The sequence below is a fragment of the Bemisia tabaci genome, chromosome 7, assembly GCF_918797505.1.
Source record: "Bemisia tabaci chromosome 7, PGI_BMITA_v3".
Classification (NCBI taxonomy): domain Eukaryota; kingdom Metazoa; phylum Arthropoda; class Insecta; order Hemiptera; family Aleyrodidae; genus Bemisia; species Bemisia tabaci.
Genome location: NC_092799.1, coordinates 2,307,728 through 2,331,290, shown reverse-complemented (window position 1 = coordinate 2,331,290; position 23,563 = coordinate 2,307,728). Strand labels below are relative to the sequence as shown.

At 36.3% G+C, this 23,563-nt stretch overlaps 1 protein-coding gene across 1 annotated transcript; it reads right to left on the bottom strand.

Moving 5' to 3' along the window:
* Positions 1-27: 27 nt before the first annotated feature.
* LOC109039946 (cytoplasmic FMR1-interacting protein) lies at positions 28-22,823 on the bottom strand. Its single transcript, XM_072302494.1, is given in 13 exon segments — positions 28-85; positions 6,187-6,363; positions 8,064-8,129; positions 10,538-10,752; positions 12,226-12,410; positions 14,817-15,023; positions 15,363-15,553; positions 16,076-16,272; positions 16,881-16,985; positions 19,082-19,307; positions 19,864-20,045; positions 22,631-22,741; positions 22,743-22,823. Coding segments are annotated over 6 exon segments (738 nt in total). The 3' UTR covers positions 28-85; positions 6,187-6,363; positions 8,064-8,129; positions 10,538-10,752; positions 12,226-12,410; positions 14,817-15,023; positions 15,363-15,553; positions 16,076-16,239.
* Positions 22,824-23,563: the final 740 nt, after the last annotated feature.

Sequence of the window (23,563 nt, the reverse complement as noted above, 5' to 3'; positions counted from 1 at the left end):
TTCCGATGTTGTAGATACTTTCACTTCCCAGTTCTAGATGTGTCTGTGGATGGCGGCTCCTCTTCGGAACTGATTGTTATTTCTCCTGCAACACAAATTTTAAATAGTATAATTAAAATAAGGAACCTTTACTGAAAGAATTACAGTAACCCCTAAAAACAGTAACAGGTTTTGCTGACTGGCATTTTAGGTGGTCAACCGGTGGAATTCGACGGATAACCCTGAATCTCCACCGAGGCAGTGCGTTTTTGGGAGTTCGGCAATCTCAACGTTGTGACAGACCGCCGGGCGCCGCCATATTTATTTACACAATTATCATCATTCCGCACGCCCAAGCGTCCAGTGCTGATCGATTATATTATATTAATTCCAAAGTAATTCAATTTAAATCGTTTCAGTTGTTCAGTATTAGCCTTAATATGCTCTCACCTTTACTTAAAAGCCTCCGGACACTTCTGATTACTTGGTATGAAAATCTAGTACTCTCAAGAAATTTAAATATAGTAGCGCTGCTTGATTTTGTAACTTTTAACTTTGATATAAATTGTGATACCTCTTCATTGATGCGTCAAAGGTAACACCAGCCTCTTGCAATTGTGTGTAAGTAGATGCATAAGGCATTGAACATCAAATAAATTCCTTTGATCTCAGCAGAATAAACCATTACTTCAGTATTTTCCAGACCCAAAGCAAATAATGCACAAATTTTTCTGATGCACACTGCCTGTTGAGCTGATCGTTTTATTTAGGTTGGTGTCAAAACAAAGCTGAATCAATGGCTTTTCTAGTTCAGAGGTAAGGAATTTATCTCAAAAAAATAATTTGATTCTGGTTGCACAGCCTCTCATACCACAGCCAATACCTAAAGTGTAAATGCTTCTTTTCATGCCAGCAGCAAATTAGGCTCAACTTAGAATACATTTTCTCAAGAAATCTTACATAATACTCGATTTGTAAAGATCTCAGACCTCTAATCTATGCAGAAGACTGACTCCTGACGGAAGTTGATATTAGTGAGAATAATTTTTCTAGCCACCAACTACTCTATCTAGAAGACCTACAAAGTGTTACCTACACTTAAACCATTTATGCTAGATATTCCAGAGAAACTGATCAGTGATGAGTCTGAGTATCTAGACTGATGGAAAATCCACCATACGATGACGTAAGTGTTTAGAAGACAGTTACCAAAAAAAAAAAAAACACAAATGTTTACAAATGTGTAAAAGACAAGCATTGAAGGCTAAAGTCTTCATTATGTATGACTAAATGTAGATTTAAAAAATTAGATTAAATGATTAAATGCAGCTGTGCTATTTAAGCTGGACCCGGGGAATCTGACAGGAGAGGTTTTAGGCTTGCACGGAGGGGGTTAGGGGCTGCTGAGAATCAGTATGAAGCCTCGAAATTGAGCAAAATTGTCCCAAAAAATGTTTAGTACTCTCACAGAATAAGGGGGGTGGGGACAATCCCTATTTGCCTGATTAGGGAGAATTTTCACCTTCTGAAACACAATCTCTATCAATTTCAATTACGAGAAAACAATGATCAGCTCCGATGAAGAGTACCTAGTAAACACGGCAATATTCAACCAATATTATTCATGGCGATTGAAAGATGGAAATTTTAATACAACTTCTCCCTTTGATAAATTTTAATTTAGGAAAATATGTTCCTCATAGAGGTCCGACTTGATTCAGGAGAAATTCTCCCTCCCCTTTCCTGCTAGCAATATTTTATTTTTAAAGCAGCCTAAGTTTTGATTGCATGCTGAATGGGCTCCATAATGAACAGAGGTGCAAAATTGCATGCAATTTCATATAAGATAAAATTTCATCAAATTTTGTGGAACTTCTGCAATAGAAGTCAGTAGGCCAAAAAATGCCTAGAATCAGTAAAATCTCAATATATTTAACATAATGAGAGTCAAACTGTAAATTTTATTTGGAGAGAAGTTTGCGGGCAGCACACACTGCTCCTGAGAAATCAGTGAACTTTCATGTAATATTAAATTTCATTTTGCATCTCTGATAAGTAATGATGACAGAAAATCTTTGAAAAGAAGAAATGGATGCTAAGGACGGTTACTAAAGGCTCATTCTTCTGGCTGCTGTTTTTTCTCTCTTAGAATGCAATAATAAACGACGACACTGCAGCTTTTTTCTTAACTGGAGAAAAAGTCCTTCACACGACTATCAGGAATTGATATTAACTTGATGATAAACATATTTAAAAGTTAATTAAATACGTTGCTGCTTTAAGTCCGTTTTGATTGTGGATTTGGACTGCAATCCGTACTTTCAAAACACCCGCGCAAAATGCACTGCCATCTTTGTTGTTTATATGAAAACGTTGACGTGCTTGATCCCGGAACATGCACCGCCTTGGTGGAGATTTGGGGTTAACCGCCGAATTCCAACAGTTGACCGTCCAAGTCGCCAGTCGGAAAGATTCAAACTGTAATCCTGTTTAACAATACAACCGCATTTGGTGGGGAGTGTACACTCATGAAAAAGGATTGCCGAAAACTAACGTCATTTTTGAGATCAGCCCTAAAAATACACTTAGAAAATTATATTCCTTCTTGTGGCTTGGTTTCTTAGGACCGATGTGCCGACTTTTTTCTCTTTTTGATACAACCAATGTGAGCTTGGTTCATCTAGCAGATACGCTGCCAGAGACTTATAATTGGTCTATTGTCCTCTGAAAATTCTGTGTTTCTGCAACCCATCAACAATTTGGATCAAAACAAACACACCTTGAAATTAATTACTGTGCCCTTCTTTCCTTTATCCATCCGTTAAAATTGTGATAAAATCTGTATTTTTATGGTTGCCAAGTTCCGATGTTGTAGATACTTTTACTTACCAGTTCTCGATGTGTCTGTGGACGGCGGCTCCTCTTCGGAACTGATTGTTATTTTTCCTGCAACACAAATTTTCAATAGTATAATTAAAAGAAGGAACCTTTACTAAAAGAATTACAGCAACCCCTAAAAACAGCAATCCTGTTCAACAACATAACCTCATTAGGTAGAGAGTGTACACTCGTGAAAAAGGATTGCCGAAACACACTCAGCTCTTCCTGGACCAACTTTGAAAAAAAAATTGATTTTCCGCTACTTTGAACAACTTTTCTCAGATAAAATTTGATTAGATGAAAAACAAAAAGGGGCAAGATTCCCAAAATACTGATCAATTTTGATAGCAAGTTCAAAAACTTAGATAACGGATTTGTTGGAAGTAAAAATTCTTCATCTCAATTGCTAAACCTAATTCTGGAACCAACACCTTCTTAAAATTACAATTTTTCTTGTTTTTCTTTCTCCTTCCAAAAGACATTGGACAAGGTCAATTGGACACAGTCCAATGACAATGACTTAGGAGACCGTGCAAAAGATTGAACTTAAATGTCAGCTGCAAATCTACTGCTTCATTTATTTTTTTTTCCTCCCATGTATATTTATTTTGAAGGTCAAATATAACCTTATTTTCGGTTTCCTTAAAGAACAGAGTAATTTCTTACTCCTCTGAAAGCACCTGAGGGAGGCTAATATTTAACCCCCTCTGAAAATGCTCAAAGGTTCCTCGACAAAAATGCCGCAAGATGGAGGAGCTTACACACCAAAATGTCCTGCTTCATTGAACTCACATAAAGAAACTTCGCTTCAATTTTCCTCTTGAAGTAATGGTCTGGCAAAACTCCTTGTAGTTTCATAATTAAAATGTTATCCTTGCAATTGCTAAATAGTGTTAATTCTCTGACAGAGGAATGTTGATCCTACTGTTCCTCTTACGAGAGAATAAATTAAAGACACTCTCTTTTCCCTTTTAGAAAATAAACGTGCATCATTCCCTAACGGCGACGATGAGGAGGGTACCCGAATAATCAAAGTTCTTCTCCTGTCGCCAACTATGATTGCTCTTCGTGATAATTCACAATGGAAAATGCCACCAATCAAAACAGTAGACATCGAACTGTCTTTCTTAAACACCCCTCAACCTGTATCATTGTCTTGCTTCTCAAACAATATCAAGAGAGGGAGAGAAAATGAGGTTCTAAGCCAAGTTATGGCAGCCTTTGTACTATGGATAGTCTAGATGTATTGAGTATTTTCTTACCTCCCCACAAGTACATCATAAACGTTGACAAATTGCCAACCTCTTTAACTGAAATTTTTTTTCGAAACGCTATGAACTGGACCTACTACATTCCAAAATATGAAATTAGGAATATGAAGTTTACATCCTATTCCACTTGTAATTTTTTTTCGACTGTAACCATTGCAACTTTACTTATGTACGAGGGTCGTTCCAAATAAAAGTATCTTTTTGCCATGACTTCTTAACTACTGCATGAAATAAAGGTCTGAAAAAAAACTGTTCATTGGTCATAATATCACCTTTCTTGCAAGGTATTATTTTTCCTTTAAAATTTGGTTCAGTAGAATGCCAGAAACGTTGTTTTTGTGGACTCACCTCCGGACCACTTGGGTCCAAAATTTCACGCTACCAGTGCGTCCGAAATTTAAACAAGGCGCGAGACAAAATGTAATGTTGGACAAGCTTCCTTATCCCCTCAGCATACAACTCCTTATGGATGAACAAGATTTATGGGTAACTCCATGATCCGATAGGAAAGCCCCCTGGAACGCTTGTGAAGCAATTTCACAAAAAGTAGCTGAAATACAACTAATACCATGCTGGTGTCCACATTAAGGTGATTCGATGGACGCCATATTTTGTGTCAGAACGGCATGCGATATATCACATCAATTGGTTCCATTATTTCAGCTACTCGTCATTTTTCTCCAATTTTGAGATCGCAATTCTGTTGTCAGGAGACTAAAGCAGTCACTTACCAATTTCAACTAAGAAATTCAGGTTTTTTCAGAGAGAAAACCACGCCTTTATTACGTTGAATTTCTTAGTTGAAATTGGTAAGTGACTGCTTTAGTCTCCTGACAACAGAATTGCGATCTCAAAATTGGAGAAAAATGACGAGTAGCTGAAATAATGGAACCAATTGATGTGATATATCGCATGCCATGCCGTTCTGACACAAAATATGGCGTCCATCGAATCACCTTAAGGTGCATCTTTGGTGATCTTATCAAAAAGGAACTTTTAGGTAAAAATTGTGGCTGTCTGCAGCCTGATCGTTGAAATTTTGTGTTTGTCAGCTCGACATAGATGACATAGGTTAAAAGGTGGAGCGTGATTGGTCGGCTATGTCTTATCGCTGCTTTATAGTGCCTTAGTCAGGTGGAACGGACGACATACTGCCGGAAACTTAGGAGGTGCCGTTTAGCTTATCGTGAATTCAATCCGACATAGGCACGACAAAGCAGCGATAAGACATAGCCGACCAATCAAGCTCCGCCTTTTGATTCAAGTCATCTATGTCGATCCGACAAACACAAAATTTCAACAATCAGGCTGCTGATATGTTGACACCGAGTAGTTGCTGCGCCGATGTACCAACATGAAATTTTAAACCCGTTTGGAGGTGAGGTGGGTTCACAAAAAAAAAAACAACTTTTCTGCTATTCTACTCAACAAAATTTAAAATACTATAGCTTGTTAAAAAACTGACATCATGACCAATAGGCGGTTTTTTACAGATTTTAATTTTATACAGTAGTTTAGAAGTTTCAGCAAAAAAATACTTACTTATGGAAGTCTCTTCTATTTAAAATCTGCCCCTTCTTTAATTTTTTAGAAACTACCACTCCTAAACTTCTGGGAGAAGTTAAGCGGTTTTGCGTTCAAGTTTGTTCTACTATTTCACCTTATTGACCATGAGCCTCGGCCAACTGAGAGAACTGACCCTGATAGTTGCAGGAAAGAGGTGATGAACAAAAATGTTTTAACTGTAAGCAAATCTTTCAACGTCAGAAGCCTCTAGTATCCAAATTTTTTCTTTCTACATTTACTTTGGATTCACATACCATTTATATTTACTTAGCATTTACATTGAAGGTTTCATTCATCGTTGTAACATTTTTCTTCATCAACTTGTTCCTGCAACAGTTCCACTGTTCCGACCAAGTCTAAATCAACTTTAAGATACGAAATGTGTTATCTACGGTGCAAATTTTAATTCCTAACCCTTGCTTCCCCCTCAGGAATGGGGAACATCAATACTGTGAGTAATTTCCACAATAATATCAATAAGATGTCTTACCCAGACATCGGGGCTCCTGTGGAGGAATCGATGCAGGTGCTGGTTTCAGTGGAGGTTGTTCAGGTTGCGGTTGAGGTTGAGGTTGCAGTGGAGGTTGTGGAGCAATTATTTCGAGGGGCGGTCCCGGTCCTACATGCCAACAGCCCCGGCCACTCCTCCTCCTACGCATTGGAATGTCTGAAAGACGGAATCCAATAGTTGATCAACAGATGAATCTTCATAAATAATTTGAAACAATAAAAGCACTTTGGACAACCAGAAACAACTTCCTAATACTGCCTATTTTCCCTGCAGTGAACGACTAGTACACTTTCATGTTCTTCACCAAGTTGGAGGCAATTGGAAAATAATCTACTTGAAATAACATAACCTTTCAACTAATTATTTACTTGCTTAGGACACTAGTTACTATCAGATGATTGTTAATGATGACAACCCAGAAGTATCCTCTTCTTCATCAGAATTTAAGGATGTACAGTTCAAGCATTTTTTACAACCTTTCTTTTATAAGAAATCCTCGATTCCAAAGTCAACCACAAATTGAGTACTTCCTTGAGAGAGAACATTTTGGAGGAGTGACTATGCATTCCGTCTCAAGTTGTGTCAACGTCATTTCTCCCTTCATGCTTTTCTATAGTTACTGCCTTTCCACTGAAGCGCATCCCTTTGTGCCAAAAAAACTGCAAAATACACCATGTGATTGGAAATATGAGTTTCTTTCAATTACTTACTCATTCATCATATATGATGTTCTAGAGGTGGAACCACTTTTCAGTCTTGTCAATCTATAAATTCCCCTGTAATAATCCTGTAATTAATTCAATAATCCTACGGAGAACGAGCAGATGCGATTAATAGAAAATTCGTAGCATCTTGTCAATGATACATGGACAGTATGTTCTGATCTTAGCGGATGCTAATTTACGAAATTTAAGGCTGCTTCTGCTTTCTTGAGCAACAAATGGAGAGAAGACATTACCAGTGCTACTGTCTCTAAGTTTAAAACCCACTTTTGGCACTTGGCACCAGGAAACGCTGGTTGTCCTCTTTTAGTCAGTAGGTTTTCTGCCTCAGAAAAATGATAAATCATTGACCCATTATCGGAAGTGATTTTATCAATTAGTTTAGTAAAAAAAGGGGTTCCCAGTTTTAAACTTGAAGATAAATAATTTACTGATTCAATATCCCTTCTTAGTAATCATTTTCTTCCAACACATCTTGGAGATTGATTTCTTTCTAGAATATGTTTCATATGCTGACTAAGCAAAACTGAGAAACATTGGAGGAAGTATAAGATGGCTGTGTATTAAGAAAAAGAAAAATCAATCCTCAACTTCGGAAAAATGATACGTAGCTGAAAACTCACCGTTTTGCCTTCGGAAAGGAGATAGGGAGTAGCGTTTTGGAGGTGATTGGATAAAATATGTTTTTTCATCTTAAGTTCCTAAAAAAATTATTTGATTAAGTAGAAACAATTTCAAAGCTGTAGCAACATTTCATTGGGGGAAAAATGTGATTTCTCAATTTTTAAATTTCCCTGTTGGTTATTGCAAGGTCTCTACTTCACCACTTACAATGATTCGCTCAAAAATTGTTTTGGGTTACATCACCCCTGAAGCATCACTTGGGGGAAGGGGGAGGGGGTGTCATCCACTTGATTTTAAAAGAGGAAAAAAAATAAGAAACATCCTACTTCATGTGCACAACAGCCGTTATTTCTTTGAGAGGCAACTGAAACTGTTTCCTTGTGTGCTGTTCAAGGGGCCAGTTGGTCATGTTCAATAGTTGAACAATGACATTTCCACACTTCATCTGCGGATAGTTTTTAGTGTTCATCTTCACTTAACAATAAAAGGGAATATGACAAAGATACGTACCCTACCTTGGGGAAACGATGTTCGCGTACAATTCTAGGATTTGAATCGCTTGCTCGACTGATCCTCCTGGGAAAAAAATATTCTTTACTTACAGGCGGAAAAGTTATATCATTTAGTGCTTTCATTTTGACTGATTTGTGGTAGAGTTCGGCTAAAGGGCTCATTTAACTTTTCATTTTTTTGTCCTTTTTGACGATTTTTTCTCGTCACTCTTGTTCGATAATCATGCAACAGAGGAGAATATTACAGCACATCTTTTCAAGAATGCAGACTATTAGTAGGTTAAGTCAAGTTTTACATGAGAAAATTTGAAAGAATCTCCTAAATACCGGCCAAAAATGGCAACAATGGACCAAAATACCCCTCACATTTCACTAGACATCATAAAATTTTAAAGGCAAAATATGGTGGTGTGTCCCAAAAAATACGTCCTCGTCACCTCTCAAAAGAGTGATATGATAACAATCGAAAAAGTGTAAGAAAATAGATTCGTGTTTTTCCAAGAATTTGGTTTGAGGGACTGGTGCGTCCTTCTACTGGCTCTGCTCAGTGAAAAATTTGGCGTGAAGTCTACTTATAACTTTGGAGATAAGAATTGTGGAGCAAAACCCAGGCAAAGTCAGAAAAATTCCTTTAATGCTACACAAAATACAAATCTGCAGTTGTCTCCGAATAAGATAATCATTCTCAAGGCTATCAATTACCAATTTTAAAAATAAATGTTTTTCTACAAATCTCCAATTTTCCATTCTTCTACATACTGCTTCAGACAATAGTTCAAATTGCTTATGCACCATCCTAATATCTTCTCTGCCACGACAAAGCCTCGAATCTACAGGGTGACAAGTAAGGACAAAAAGTCACTGATAGCTGGGAAGTCGGGGAATTCTGTGGCAGAACATTTAATCTTTTTCCTTTAACTGAAAAATGCCATTGGTTTCTCATGTTTTCACACGTTCCTTTGATGAAAGTCAGAAATTTTGCCTTTTAGTTCTGAAATTTTAGATTTTAGGGATTGTGATCAATCAAAGCTTTCTGTAAAAAAAAAAAAAAAAAAAAAAAAAAAATACGAACAAACATCAGGGAGAAAATTGTTGTCGCCTTATTTCCTTCAATAAAAAATGACTATAGGTACTGGAATAATTGAGAATATTTTTGTAGACAATTTAGTTAGCAATTTAATCAAAATATTTGAACATCTCTAGGAAAATAATGCATATCTTTCCTCCAAAATTTATGTTTTAGCTAGGGAAATTTTGCAACTCTCAAATAATCTTACGGCAGAATACTTAATTTTTTTGTATTTTCTAGCAACCCAGCTCCATCTTCTGTGTTAAATTTTTGCAATATTTTAAAATGTATGTGTTAGGTCAGCATTGAATAATTTTATATTCACGGTGTGTTCGGAAGGGCTCATCAAAGAGATATAGGGTCATTTCATGTCAAATCAAATGTAAATCTGACCCGACCTCTTCCGAATTCGATGAAAATTGATACACTCACTCTACTTATTGAGCTGATTCCAAATAGTTGATTTTTTAAATTTTTTTGTCCATTAGTTGAACTTTTATTGAGCTTTAAAGTTTGAGTAAAATAATTGATGTTATCCCCTTCAATTGCCTGCATTTTTGGAGCGGTGTATTCGATCTGAACTGTTCTGATGCCAATTAAAAGCTCTTGAAACGGTTTTTCCAATTGGACCATGCTCCTTAACTTTGTACTCTTGACGCATTAAGTAACCTCTATATTCCTGCAAGGCTCAGCGGCCGTCTGATTGCCAACGATAGGTCTTCTCAAAGACTGTGGCAGACGCTGCAGAGCATGAATATTTGGAGCATGGCCATGCCTACACCGTGTTGGGCTGTGTTGTTGCAATCTCTACTGATAGGTGGCGCTGGCAGTTGCGCACACTACGAGTGATCACCGATTTTTTCACAACCCAGTCGAACAGTGCAGACGGATTACCTACTGGCTGACTATGTCCCTCCCACTCCCTGTTACCTCCAAGGGTTAGGGTATCGGAGTGTCATAGTCATCCACAGTCACAATGACTGATATTTGGTCACCTCTGGGGATTGAACCCGGGACCTTAGTGTTGGCAGCGAAGTGCCTTGACCACTACACCACTGAGGCTGACTGTCTCTGGAATCAATTGTTTCTCAAGGATCGCAATATCTTCCAAGAATTCTTGAACTTCATTGTCTGTAGCATGTATTGATTGAATTAACAGGCTGATAAAAACATGAATGGATTCATTCCGATTCAAGATTGGAAAACTACATTCTTGCCTGCTGTCTGAGACACATTTCTTAATTCTTTGATTGAAAATGCAGAGATTTTGTCGAGCAGGACAGATAATACACTGAGCAAATAATTACACATCGACTGCTGTTAATAAAGATTTGCTTTTCCCTCCCTTATTTTATAGAATTTAAAATTTTGAACACTTACAACAATGCCTGTTATGTCTTTACCTTCAAATTTACAAATGGCAAGCTCAAGAGATTTCTGCATGTCAGCGTTGATGCATTGCGTGATTTCTTTGTTGAGATCGATCAATCTTCCCAACAATGGCTATGGCACGTGGTGCTGCTTCAACAGTGTTTCGTACCGGTTTGCGCAAGGATATGCCAGCAGGTAGGTTCCCATAGCCACACACTCAACCCGAAAACGTTTATCTAACAAAATACTGAAAAAGAGATACACACATTCAACATTAGAAAAAAGATCCAAGAAATGTATACACAAAATTTGATATTTTACAAAACAATCATACCTACAATTTATTTTTCTTTTCTTCTAAGATAAGAATTTGTCAGGCACACAAAGTAAAAAAAAAATTAATAAATAAAAAAAGTTTTGATTTGGCGCTTACAACAGTAAAAATTATTTTTCAAAAATACCACTTGCATGATGTTACATTAGGGTGTTGCTTATTTCCATCATGTAGGAAATTCGACGAGGTCTGGGTGGGAATCGGTTCTAACTATGAAAATAATAGGCTGTATACAATTTGAGCCAATATGAAGCTTTTTTAGAGGATGCTCAAAGGGATCAAAATTGCAGGCAAAATTAGATTGGTTTGAATGGACGGAAAAACGTCTGATTTGCGAAAATGCGTTTTTTGGATCTAAAATGCGCTTAAATGAAGAAGATCTGACTACCTCTTGGAGAGGCATCTAGAGGCCCATTCAAAACGAGAAAATCACACTTTTGACCCATGAGTTGGGACAGGGGGGTCACAGTGTAGCCGGTTTTGAGGCGCCGCGCCCGCAGTTAAGTGATCGCTTTTGAGACTTTCTGATTGAACTCAAAATAAGTGTTCCAAAGTTGAAGAGGCAAATGTATCTCCACGACTTGATGAGAAATAATGTATAATGGTTGTTTTAGCCCTTGAGAACTATACTTGGCCCTTTACAATGTTGCCTCCCATACTATTCTCGAGCCTGGAACAAAATTGATGTATATATTTTATCTTGCACTCGAGTGATCCCCCCTACCTTCACCCTTGGGTAAAAAGTGTGATTTTCTCGTTTCGAATGGGCCCCTAGATGCTTTTCAAGAGCTGGTCAGGTTTACTTCATTTCAGCGAATTTTAGATCCAAAAAACGCATTTTCACAGATCAGGCCTTTTTCCGCCCATTCAAACCAATGTAATTTTGCTCGTAGTTTTGATCCCTTTGAGAATCATCTAAAAAAGCTTCAAATTGGCTCAAATTTTATACAGCCTAATATTTCCATGGATAAAACCGATTGCCACTCGGACCTTGTCAATTTTCCTACATGACTGAAATAAGCCGCACCCTGATGTTATATGGTGATAAAATAGCGAATTATTAGTTTAAAAAATTGGTAAATAAACGAATAAAAAAATTATTGAAAGGAAAGAAAGAATTTATTATATTCTGTAATTAAAACTCGCTAGCTTAAACAGGTTAAAATTTTACAGGGAGAAAAATATTGGATTTAAAAAGTTTCACGACAAGAAATTAACTATGCATCGTCAATACATAGCCAATTAGTTACCAAGCCTCAACAGAGGATTAGCTTATATAGGAAACTTTATCGAAAAAAACAATCAGGAAAATGAAAAAGAAAAATGTAAAATACAGAAGCGGGGAAATAAAAAAAAAAAATGAACCTGCTAATAAACAAATAATACCTTGCTGCGAGATATTATTTGTGCAATTATAATGAGCAAGTATTTGCTCACTAAGTTTATACACAAACTGATCGAAGCACAGATTGATTCCTGCCTCAACTTCATCGTATAAAAATTGTTTGCGAAAGAGAGTCAGGGCATAATAGGCACTGTCATTGTAGAGATCTAACGGGTATAAGACGTACCTGAAAAGGAGAGATACAAAAATTAATTCACAAAGCAATAATGAATTATAATTTAGAATCGACCCTACTTCCTATGAAATTCTTGCAAACATAAAAAATAGAGTTTTTGGACTGCTACCCTTGCAGATTTAACTTCAAATTTAAGCCATTACAAGTTTTATGTTGGCAAAACCAAAAAGTTGTCTTTAGATCAATCGAAGAGCTACAGCCCTGGGGAACATATCTTCTACGAACATTTTAGATTTCTATGAACTGAAAATTTTCCCACAAATGTGTCTGAAAATTTTAGTGTCTCCTCTCTCGAGTGTAAAGAAAGGTCACTGGAAATTTCAGACAAATTCATGCAATGGTATTCCTGTGAAAAAATAGGATGTCAATAAAAAATACTGAAAAAACACAATTGGGATACATTCCTGTCCGTGTCGTGCGGAAGGCAACTAATCTCTGAGGAATGTTCATGAAAAAAATCTACAAATCTAGCTTTAAAATAAGCTGGGAATCGCTATTTTCAATTTTCAAACAATTGCGATGAATATATCTTGTCACGAATTAGTGACAGTACCATGGACTTCATTTAAAGATAGATGAAAAAATTAAACACTAAGAAGCGGCCCAAAACTGTATATAACAAGGTGGAGAAATGGTGCTGGGTCCACACCATTTCGCGGGGAAACAAAGCATAATTTTAATTTTTGGTATTTCTTGGCTTTGTTTCCCCGCAAAATGGTGTGGGTCCAGCACCATTTCTCCACCTTGTTTAAAGATAGATTGATGCTTCTGAGTTCAAACATTCCTTGAATGATAGATGCAAAGCACGTAGCATGAAATAATAATTAGGTTTTCGATAAATCCTTTCTGCTTGCCTTCCCTCAGAAAAAAAGTGACACCGCAACGTCAACTGGGGTAAGCATTTAATTTGACAACTTACAACTTTCCTCAAACTCTCAAGATAAAAGAACTAGTGCTGTATACAATTTTACTGCAAATATTGCAGAACTCGTTGGTTACAATTTCGAAAAAAGTAAAAAAACGGAAACGTGGAAACACTTTCATTACACTTAGAAAGTTATTTCGTTACAAATTTTACTAATAGTAATCACAGTGATGATTTCAGAAAAATGGATGAATATGAGAAGAAATTAAATGAGGAAGGGAGCATTTTCTATATACTCCGTCATCGAAGGCTCTTTTGTACATAGAATGTGATCAGTCAAAATCCACGGCATTGACGATTCAATACAAAACTGAACAAAAAAGTAAAAAATTATTTTTTGGATTTTGAAAAGAAACAGTCATATGATGCATGGACAGAAATAGTATTAGATCACGCTCCGGACAAAAATGTCCTTCTTTCATTCTGTGTGGACTCAGATTTCCAGACTTGAGCCCAGTTTTACTGACCACATTGAAAACATCAACTATTCCCCCAAAATTTTAACAATAAAAAAATTGAAATTCTCCAACATTTGAGCAACAAAATCAGCACTGATGCAGGGTGTCTTGTTATTTCCAACTTCCTAATTCCTGGGTTTTTCGCCGATTTTTTAAAGACTTAATGAGCTCACGGAGGGGACATAATTCATCATTTCTTCCCGGTTCAGATCCTCAATTCCCAGTTTTTCCCCGGGTCATTCTCATTCCTGGATTTCCTTGTTACTAGACACCCTATGATGTTTTTGGGATAGATAGAACACTTACTAGGGCTTAAAAACAGCATTTTTATCTGAGACGAGCTGAAACTTCTTTTAAACCGATTTCAGTTGTTGCTGGAACTGCATCAATTAACGATAGGAGCCAAAGAAAGAAAAAATTGACGACAAACGCAATGTAAAAATGAAAAGAACATAAATTAGGTAACATCAACCTCATAATAAGCCCTGATCAAAGTTAAATTTGAAAATTAAAATCCTGTCTAAATGCATTGAGGTTGAATCACAAGAATTGTTTTGGAAGAAGGGAGGTGGCGATTATTTTCTTACGAATGATTCATTCTAAAATAAAAAAGTTCATTTGTGCTTTATAAAAATTGAATCTCTTAGCTTAAAATTGCCAAAATTCCATTGAGAAAATAAATGCAAAAAATAAACAAAAACTGACTAGAGCCAAGAGCTTTCAATGATTGGAAGATTTTTGTGGTGCATGTAACAAAATCTATTATAAGTATACAAGTATACAGATTTAGATCACAGAAATAACTTTTTCTCTCTTTTTTTTTGTACCAAATCTCTTGGAATTGAAAGTAATTAGATGTTATGACCTGCGGAAAGAGTTTCAAAGTTCTGCAACGGAATGCTTTGCCATTTCCATGTTGCACCTGACTTATCAAAAACTCGTCACGCTAAAAAATAATACTTTAAAGATAGGAATTGAAGAAATTTAAAGGGAGGAAAGGAAAAGATAATGTACCTTCTGATTAGGTCTCTCTTGTTCTTTAAGGCTTTTTAGAGAAGCTCTCTGAGAATTACTTGCACTAAGTCCTGGAGTTCGGCATAAACATTGCGCCTGATGGCTTCGGTAAAGAAGGTTTCCATCGCCAAATTTCAGGCCTTTGATCATTGCAATAACGTCGATTAGCGCAAATTTGTCCTCTTCCTTGTGGTTGTATTAAGTTGCCTGGGCAAAGGAAAGTAAAGGTTAAAAACAATGAAGAGAAATTTACAAAGATTTAAAGAAATACTTGAATAAAAATAGAGTCTAAAGAGCTGTCTGCATTAGGAAATACATTAAACTAACGAGACAACAGTACTAATTTAGAATTCTGAAAAATACACATTATCCACAGTGCCACTTTTCTTAGCTTTAAAGGCTGAAAACCTGGCACTTTCCAATCAAAGTTTGGCACAAAGGCGCAGGCCTTCACTTAATTTTCTCAGTGAGGGGAAAGTTAAATGAATAACATAAGAAAAATGCTATGACTTTAAGAGGACATTCCAAGAATGGTGACGTACTTACTCTTTCATATTCTTCAGCTTCTTGTGGGCATTCTTCAATTTGATGATGATCCGTCGAGTGCAACAGCTTCCACGAGTAAAGCTCTGTGACAGCACTACTCCATTCGGACAGCAATTGTAAACCACGCAAGGCTAAATCGGCTGTTTCCTTGTTTTCCTTATCCGTTCTCATTTCTTTGAATGTTGTGTTGACTTTGAAATTATCGAAAAAAGAAAAAATTGAACAGTTATTTTCAGATGAAAAAATGTTTAAAGATAAATGGTTGATACTGGCAAATAATGAAAAAAGATAACATCAGGGTGTCTAATATTTTTTAATTTTGAAAAATCCTGATATTTTTCAGATATTATATAAAAAATTCCTGATTTTTTCATTTTGAAAATTCCTGACTTTTCTCGAATCCTGGCATGGTGGGCAAAAAGCAGTCATACTTTCTCGGAGGAGGAGATTCGCGTGAGAAAAATTCCTGATAAAACGTCCGATTTTTCCGATTTTCCCTGATGCTAGACACCCTGTGACATGCTGGATACACTAGATTTCAATGGAAATTCAATTTCTTATGAGAATGCTCCATGTTAAAAACTTGTAACAATACTTCTCGCTTTAATTTCTGGATACTGTTCATTCACACTTGTTATTTCTAAAACAGTGGTATAAAAAATAAAAATAACAATAAACATGGCGGAGGGATTTGTAGGAGGGAGAGGAGGTACCTCGTTACTGTAGATAGCAAGCTCAAAGATGTACTTGATGTAATCTTCTCGTATTTGCAGCAAGTGCACCATCAGATCAGCTTGGAGACTGATCGTAGTAGAGCTCGATAAAGGCCATTTTCCGGGGTCAAAATGCTTCGAGCGCTTGATATAGGTGAATGATGCTATTTGCATGTCACCCAAGATAGGGACAACCTCTAGATTTTGAAAAAGGAAAGAGAAAAAGACATCAGACATGGAAAATTGATTTAGACAATGATAGACATAAGATTAGAATATTAAAGATTGATACAAATATTCACCATGAATTGAGTTCATGAAGGATAGAAAAACCAAAATTCAAGTGGGTATGGTAAAAGTTTGATTTTCCAGTTTTTGCGGTTTACCCAATTTGGTTCCAGTCCCTGCCAAATCCCTGTGAGGACATGGGGGACATCCTTAAATTTGATGGATTTTAAACGAACAGATTTTTGTACAGTACTATGGCAGGATGTCAGCTTGAATTATCTAATTTTTATTTCATTTTATTTCGTTTTTATAGTCACCACAGGATTCGTCCTTTCATAATTATTACATAAAACCAAAACAGAAACTTTGGAAAAACTAGATAATAGAACCAAAGATCAAAAATTGATTAATGCCATACAGGGTTAAGGTATTATACCGAAAGAACTGGGAGTTGGAGGAAGGGATATGGAAAACACTGGAGCAATTAACAACTTGGAATCATTGACTGCTTTGTCGAAAAGTGTGCGAAGTCAGTGAAGAAAATGAGACACAGTGATAAAATTTGACAAAATAATACCTTAAGAATTCTGTCGATTTTACTGAGATTTAGTTTCTTCTTTTGGTCAAGTTTGTTGATATTGTAGAGGTTGTTGTCCATCAAAAACAAAGCAAAGCCCATGACCTGCAAAGACAAAACGATGTTTTTACTGACAGTATTTTCATGTAATCGTGACCGAATGTGTGAGAAAGGACCTTTCTTCCGTGGAGAAAATTTCCCATAACTTTTTGCTAATTCAAAGAGGAAGAAAATCTGGACATTTTGACCCAAGTTTGACCTTAAAATCTTTTATTTTTTATTTGTAAAGATTAAAACATTAGCCTGAACAGAAAGGTTCAATACAAGTCACATTAGAAAAAATTACAAAAAAGAGTGATCTTACAAATTTAAAAACTCTTGCAAGGTGTAGAGAGGGTTTTGTAAAAAGTGTTCTTTTAATACCTTAATCAACAAATTTGGCGACTCAGATTTGAGAAAGATTTCTTTCAACTCTTTGGGTAACTTGTTGAAAAATCTGACAGCCCTAAACTCAAAGCTATCCCAGTCCCAGCCCCTGTCAACATTTCTCGCAGTTCTCACTAAAATGTTTCTTGTTTCCATTTGATGGTCATTTTTGCTTCTCTCCTTACTGATATATGCCATTTTTATCGCTTCCTTGATTGAGATAAAAATGAAACGAGCAGAGACTTTCATAACTCGGAGTTCAGGGAACAGCCTTCCACATGACTCAAATCTATCTTTTTTTGCTATTTTTAGCAAAACTTTCTTTTGGGCTGATAGAATGTCTCTCACATTCGAGGCATGTCCCTTACATAATCAATTAAAGACAAGACTGCATCGCTGGTGCTTTTAGATTTCCTGAAGCTGAACTGAAATTTGGAAAACAAATTGTTGTTCTCAAAGTAATTATGAATTTGATCATACAGTACTTTTTCGAAAATTTTGGAGAGGAATGGAAGAATAGCTATTGGTCTATAATTGTCAATATCTCTTTTGGAACCTTTCTTATGTATCGGTATGATCTTCGCAACTTTAAGCTGCCAGAAAATTTTGTGGAGTCAACCATTTGATTACAGCTTTGGACAATGGGGTTGAATAGAACATCCATGTTACTGAGAAGGACCTTATTTGGAGTCCCATCCAAACCCATCGCTGTTTTTCTATTTAGGGCTTTAATTATTTCCTCTATTTTCTCCTTACTAGGAGACTTGAAGTTAAAAGTACTATTTGTCTGTGCTACACTTCCAGTTTTTGGGCATTTTTCTCTTATGTTGGCAAAACTTTCATTAAATTTACAGGCAACCTCTGTCAGGTCATTGTAGCATAGTCCATTTATAATTAGTTCACTTACATTTTCATTCATTTCATTCATTAATCCAATGCTCAACAAAACACAGTACATTTATAGTTTTACTTCTAGTTTCCAGAATTGAAGGAAATGTTAGTCCTGAAGTTCCATAAAAAAATTCTTGGGTTGTAGAAAAGCGTGGTTTAAACGTTGGAAAAAAGTTAAGGAAAATTTTTTCCCAGAAGACAAGGTTCCTTTGCACAGATCTGATCACAACTGAAGACTTGGATGGTTTGAAAACTTAATTTCTTTTTTTTTATCAAAGGCGAAATATTGTGAAACCTGAGAAAAAAATACTGAGTAACTTGGAGCTGTCTTGCTATAAAATCAAGAACAGCGCCGAAGAAGGACTGCCAATGAGACACATGGCCAAAATACAAAATCTTATTGAAAGTTCACAAATCGCCAAAACTTCAGCTCCATTTCTTGAATTCAAAACTTTAGTTTAAAATCTAAAAGAATGAAAATTTAAAATCAAAGTGGCAGCAAAAATTTTTAAAAAACACTTTTCTGAGAGTAGTGTTAAGATCTCAATTTTGAGACCTGCAGAGTCTTAACTGGCTTATGACTGGAACAACAGTTCACTTTTTTCCCAAATTTTTTCCAAAACACAATAATTTCCCTGTGATAAGAGCTTGAGTCCGCAATTTTGGATTTTGGTTTCAAAAAGACAGCGATTTTGTTTGTGAACAAGATGTTTTCCAACAATCAATGAAACATAAAAAAAAGGTTTCTTCATTTCTTTAAATTAACTGCTGACTCTCATCAATAGAGAGGAATTCAAGCACTTTCAAGGCCTTGAAAGAAATGTCAAAACCAATCACTTTCGAAGGTCGAACAAATCGCAAAGATGGGATGACATGATACTCACTTTAACCAGCATGTGCTTTTCGATAAGTGTCAGGTGCGTTGTTGTTTCAAACATGTGCACACACAGATTGACAACATCGGACAGAAGCTCTTCGTAACCGATTACTTTTTCCAAAATCTCTTTCGTCGTGTCTCGAATTTTGTTCTGTGAAGCGAGAAACATGGATAAATTCTGCAACTCCTACAGAGTGTGTTAATCTGCCGTAACTTTCAAGAACTGGGCGGCACTGAAAGAAGAAGCAATGGTGTGGAGACTTGTCACGATACTTCTGAGCTACAACGAATGTTTGATATGAATCAGAAGGAAGGGAGAAAACTGTTTGATGTCAAGGACAAGGGGCTTAACTCTCCAGATGCGACACAGGGTTGCCACAGAGTTTAGAAAAGGAATTTTCCTGACTCATTTGGGTAAAATTCCTTTACAGTTGAAGATATGCTAGATAGCTGAAAGACACAGAGCTAGAGAAAGAAAAGAAGAGACAAATGTCACATCCAAAAATTGCACCATTCAACAGATATTTACATGCTAACCAATGAGCCAAACTGATGATTGATGCATTCAGACTGATGTGACTTTTGTCTCTTCTTTTCTTTCCCCAGTCCTAAAAAACTCCAATTAAAACATGAAAGACTTAAATATTTATTTTTGGACAGCTCTTGTAGAGACTTTTGCAATATTACTTTTGTACACCACGCATTTTTTAAAAATAATCTTCATTCAGGTACACAGGAGAAATCTTCAAAATGGAGAAATCTTTTATTACTTTACAGACATAAACTTACCGGCAATAGGTACAATCATCATTTTTCATACTTGATTTCATGTTTTTCACTTCATCTAGCACTGCAAACATATTGATACATTTTCCTAGGGTGAGCAAGTAGGCTTCCGACGCAAAATCCTTCCTCTTTTCAGCATGGCTCAGCCTTTTTACTTCGGCACAAAATGTTTCAATGGCTCTTCGCTGTGAGAGAAATAATTGGAGTTAGAGATTCACTAAATTGATTTATTCCTTGACAGTAGAAGTTATGTGATTAAAATAAGCACCGAACTTAGAAATCTCTTTCACCCACGTTTTTCATGATCAGTGTGCGCTGTAGTAACTACCCTCCTGCGGCCACCATCAACGTTGACAATCAACTGATGATTGTGACCACAGAAGCTGCTGAAATGCGCATGGAGCGTAAAACATGATTTTGTAAGTAGAAAATAGGACTTTTCTAGATGTCATGTACAGTTTGATAGAAGTACATAAATTGAGGAACAACACCGCTTAACATGGGCTCTATCCTTCGAACCAAACCAATTTTTTTCGTTTCCTAGGTGCTAAAGAAATCCAAAAATGCCCATATAAACTTCAGGAAAATTGTCTGGTGCTCAGGACGCTGCCATTTTGAATTTTTCAAAATTGAGAAAACCCACGATTAGATTTTTGCAAATATCCCCTCAACGCTTCATCCCACAACAAAAACAAAAAAAACCAGCAGAAAAAACCTTAAATTTCCTAACGAAATCACCCTCCTCTGTTTTTTCTAGCTTACTTTTTTGGTCGTAAAATTAACGCTTTCTTCAAAAATTAGCTGAAGAAAGGGGCATTTTTGCTGATTTTAGGATAAACTTTGCTTCAAATCTCCAGCCACGATTATCTGAGAAAAAAACTTATGCTCATTGAAAAGAGCATAAAATTTACTTCCAGAAAACATATGTCAATAGTTTCTAAACTTGATTTAATTCTGTGAAACAGCAGTTTATGAGCTCGGCCCTTAAATTGTGATTTTGTCGACAATCTCCTTTAAAATCAAGAAAAAAAGAAAGAAAAACCGAAAACCGAGACTCAAACTGTGTAACAATGTGGTAAAATAGTGCTAAGTCAACACTATAAGGAGGGGGGGGGGGGGAGCCAAAAAGTTCAAACATTTTCAATCAGAGCCAACAGTTTTGAGCTCTAATGAGGATCAGTACAAAGCTGATGGGGGAGAGAGTTCAACTCAGGCAGTTTACATTGGAATATTAAGGTGAGGAAATGTCGAGATATCTATAATTTTGGGTGTTTTTATACTTCATCAGTATATCACAGTAGTCAGTGAGATCAAAAGCCCAAAAGTTAAAAAATTTTCAGTCAGAATCAAAACTTGCGAGCTCTAATGAGTACTAGTATGAAACTTACCGTCTTGCAGTACAAAACTTGTACCTCAAACTTGTGCTTTGATGCGGTCAGGGATTTAGCAAGGTATTCAGTTGGGTTCACTGACGAGTGTGATCTACTGATGAGGTATAAAAAGACACAAAATTATAGATCTCTCGACGTGACCTCACCTTAATATTCCAATGCACACTGCCTGAGCTGAACACTCTCCCTCATCAGTTTTGTACTGATCCTCATTACAGCTCAAAATTGTTGGCTCTGATTGAAAATGTTTGAACTTTTTGGCCCCCCCCCCCCCCCCCCCCCCACACACACACACACAGTGTGGGCCCAGCACTATTTTACAACCATGTTACACAGTTTGGGCCACATTTTCAGGTTTTTTCTTCTATTTTCCTTGATTTTAGAGGAGATGGTCAACAAAATAACAATTTAAGGGCGGAGCTAATAAACTGCTGTTTCACAGAATTAAATCAAGTTTAGGAACTATTGATATGTTTTCCAGCAGTTAATTCTACGCTCTTTTCAATGAGCATCACAGTTTTTTTCTCAGATAATCGTGGCTGGAGACTTGAAGCAAAGTTTCTCCTAAAATCAGCAAAAATGCGCCTCTCAAGTTCTAGTTTCCTCTCTGAAAGCGTGAAACTTTCCTCAGGGCAATAGTTCAAAAAAGTAGTAGTCATTTGGCAAGCGAGAATTTTTCATTGTTTAAACAATTGATATCTAAACCTATGGCATATATATTCTAGAAAAAATGAAATTTTCCAATGAATATTAGCAAAAATAAGATGGAAGTTCAATAGACTGAAAAACTAAATAAATATCAGAGAGACTAAGACCTTTGACAAGTCCACAGCCAAGACCGTTTTCTTGCTAAACGCACCAAGTAATTTCAGGCACGGTGACCGGTATTTTGCATGTACTATAACAATTTTTATTGCTTCAATTGTACCAATTCATACTAAATAAATAAAAGATATCATAGTTGTGCAATATAGGCACCATCACCAGTTTATTCACGGAACTAAAAAGCAGTAATTTTAGTAGATTAAGTAAATATTTTCATCAAAATTTTTAATATTAAAGACAAAGATAATTAATTTAATCATTTCATCAGTGTGATTGATATACTTTCGTTTAGTTATTTGTCTTTTAATTATATAACTAAAGACTACAGGTGTCAGGTGGGTAACATAGACTAAGTTCTAGCATTGTGGCAATCAGTGGAAATTGTGGTTTGAAGCATTCAAATATCCCTTTTTTCTTGCATGTTTTTTTGGCCCGACAAGATTGGTTACACTTCTTAGACACATTGGTAGAGAACGAGATGCAAGTTTTCACCTAAAATACACCACTTCAATTACCTACCGAATGTCAAAAACTGACAAATTTAGAATGCTCACCTGAAAATACATGAAATTAAGCAGCTTGTTCACTTCAGGAGCTAATACTTCAACAGTCTCTTCATAGATTTCCACCCGGTTCGGCTGCTCATTGAACTTCGGTTGGCCCTCGGATGGCTCAAGAGCAACATCGCCACATGCACAGCATGACCGCATGTTCCGAGCCAACTTCCAACAGTTCCTTCTGCAGCATTACAAATAGATATTTTACAGGATTGGTAGATTGACAACTTTAAATTCACAACATGGCAAAGCTCTGAATTTTTAAAACGACCAAAACCAGTGTCTATTAAATTTCAATGAAAAAACCTATTGACTGTTTACAGAGCACATCCTATAAAGGTTCAAAAATTGATACATTTACATTTAAAGGCCGATCTGCGATGGATTCCTCGGATAGTTTGAAATCTTTAAACTTGAAATCAAGGTTCAAATGACCTTCCATCAAAGGAACACATGAATTTCTGATTTTATTCTAAAATAGGCGCCTCTGCCAATTTTCAAAATATCTGCTTTAAGTAGAAAACACTTGCATGGAACTAACTTTTCGGATAAGATGTTTCTGATCCTGCCATAGCCCTGTAATGATTTAGGTAAGAGTAAAAGAGTCATATCATTTTTTCAGAGCCCCGATTTAAGCATGATATCGGTAGCTCTTGATATCATTCATTTCCTGCTAAAAACTTATGATTTTCTCTCATTTTTCTCAATATTATCTTGGAAAAGCAAGATTTTTCTAAAAATCATAAAATATCATTTATCATCCATTCAATTAAACAGATTAACAGTAATCAAGCAGCAGGAATGTGAAGCTTCCCAAACTGGTGTGAACGGTGCCTTCTTCAATGTACCACCAATTGATGGACCCATTCCGGTCTTTGAAGTTGGTATCAAAGTTAGCTTGATAAATGACAGAGCATGGCTGAGCTTTGA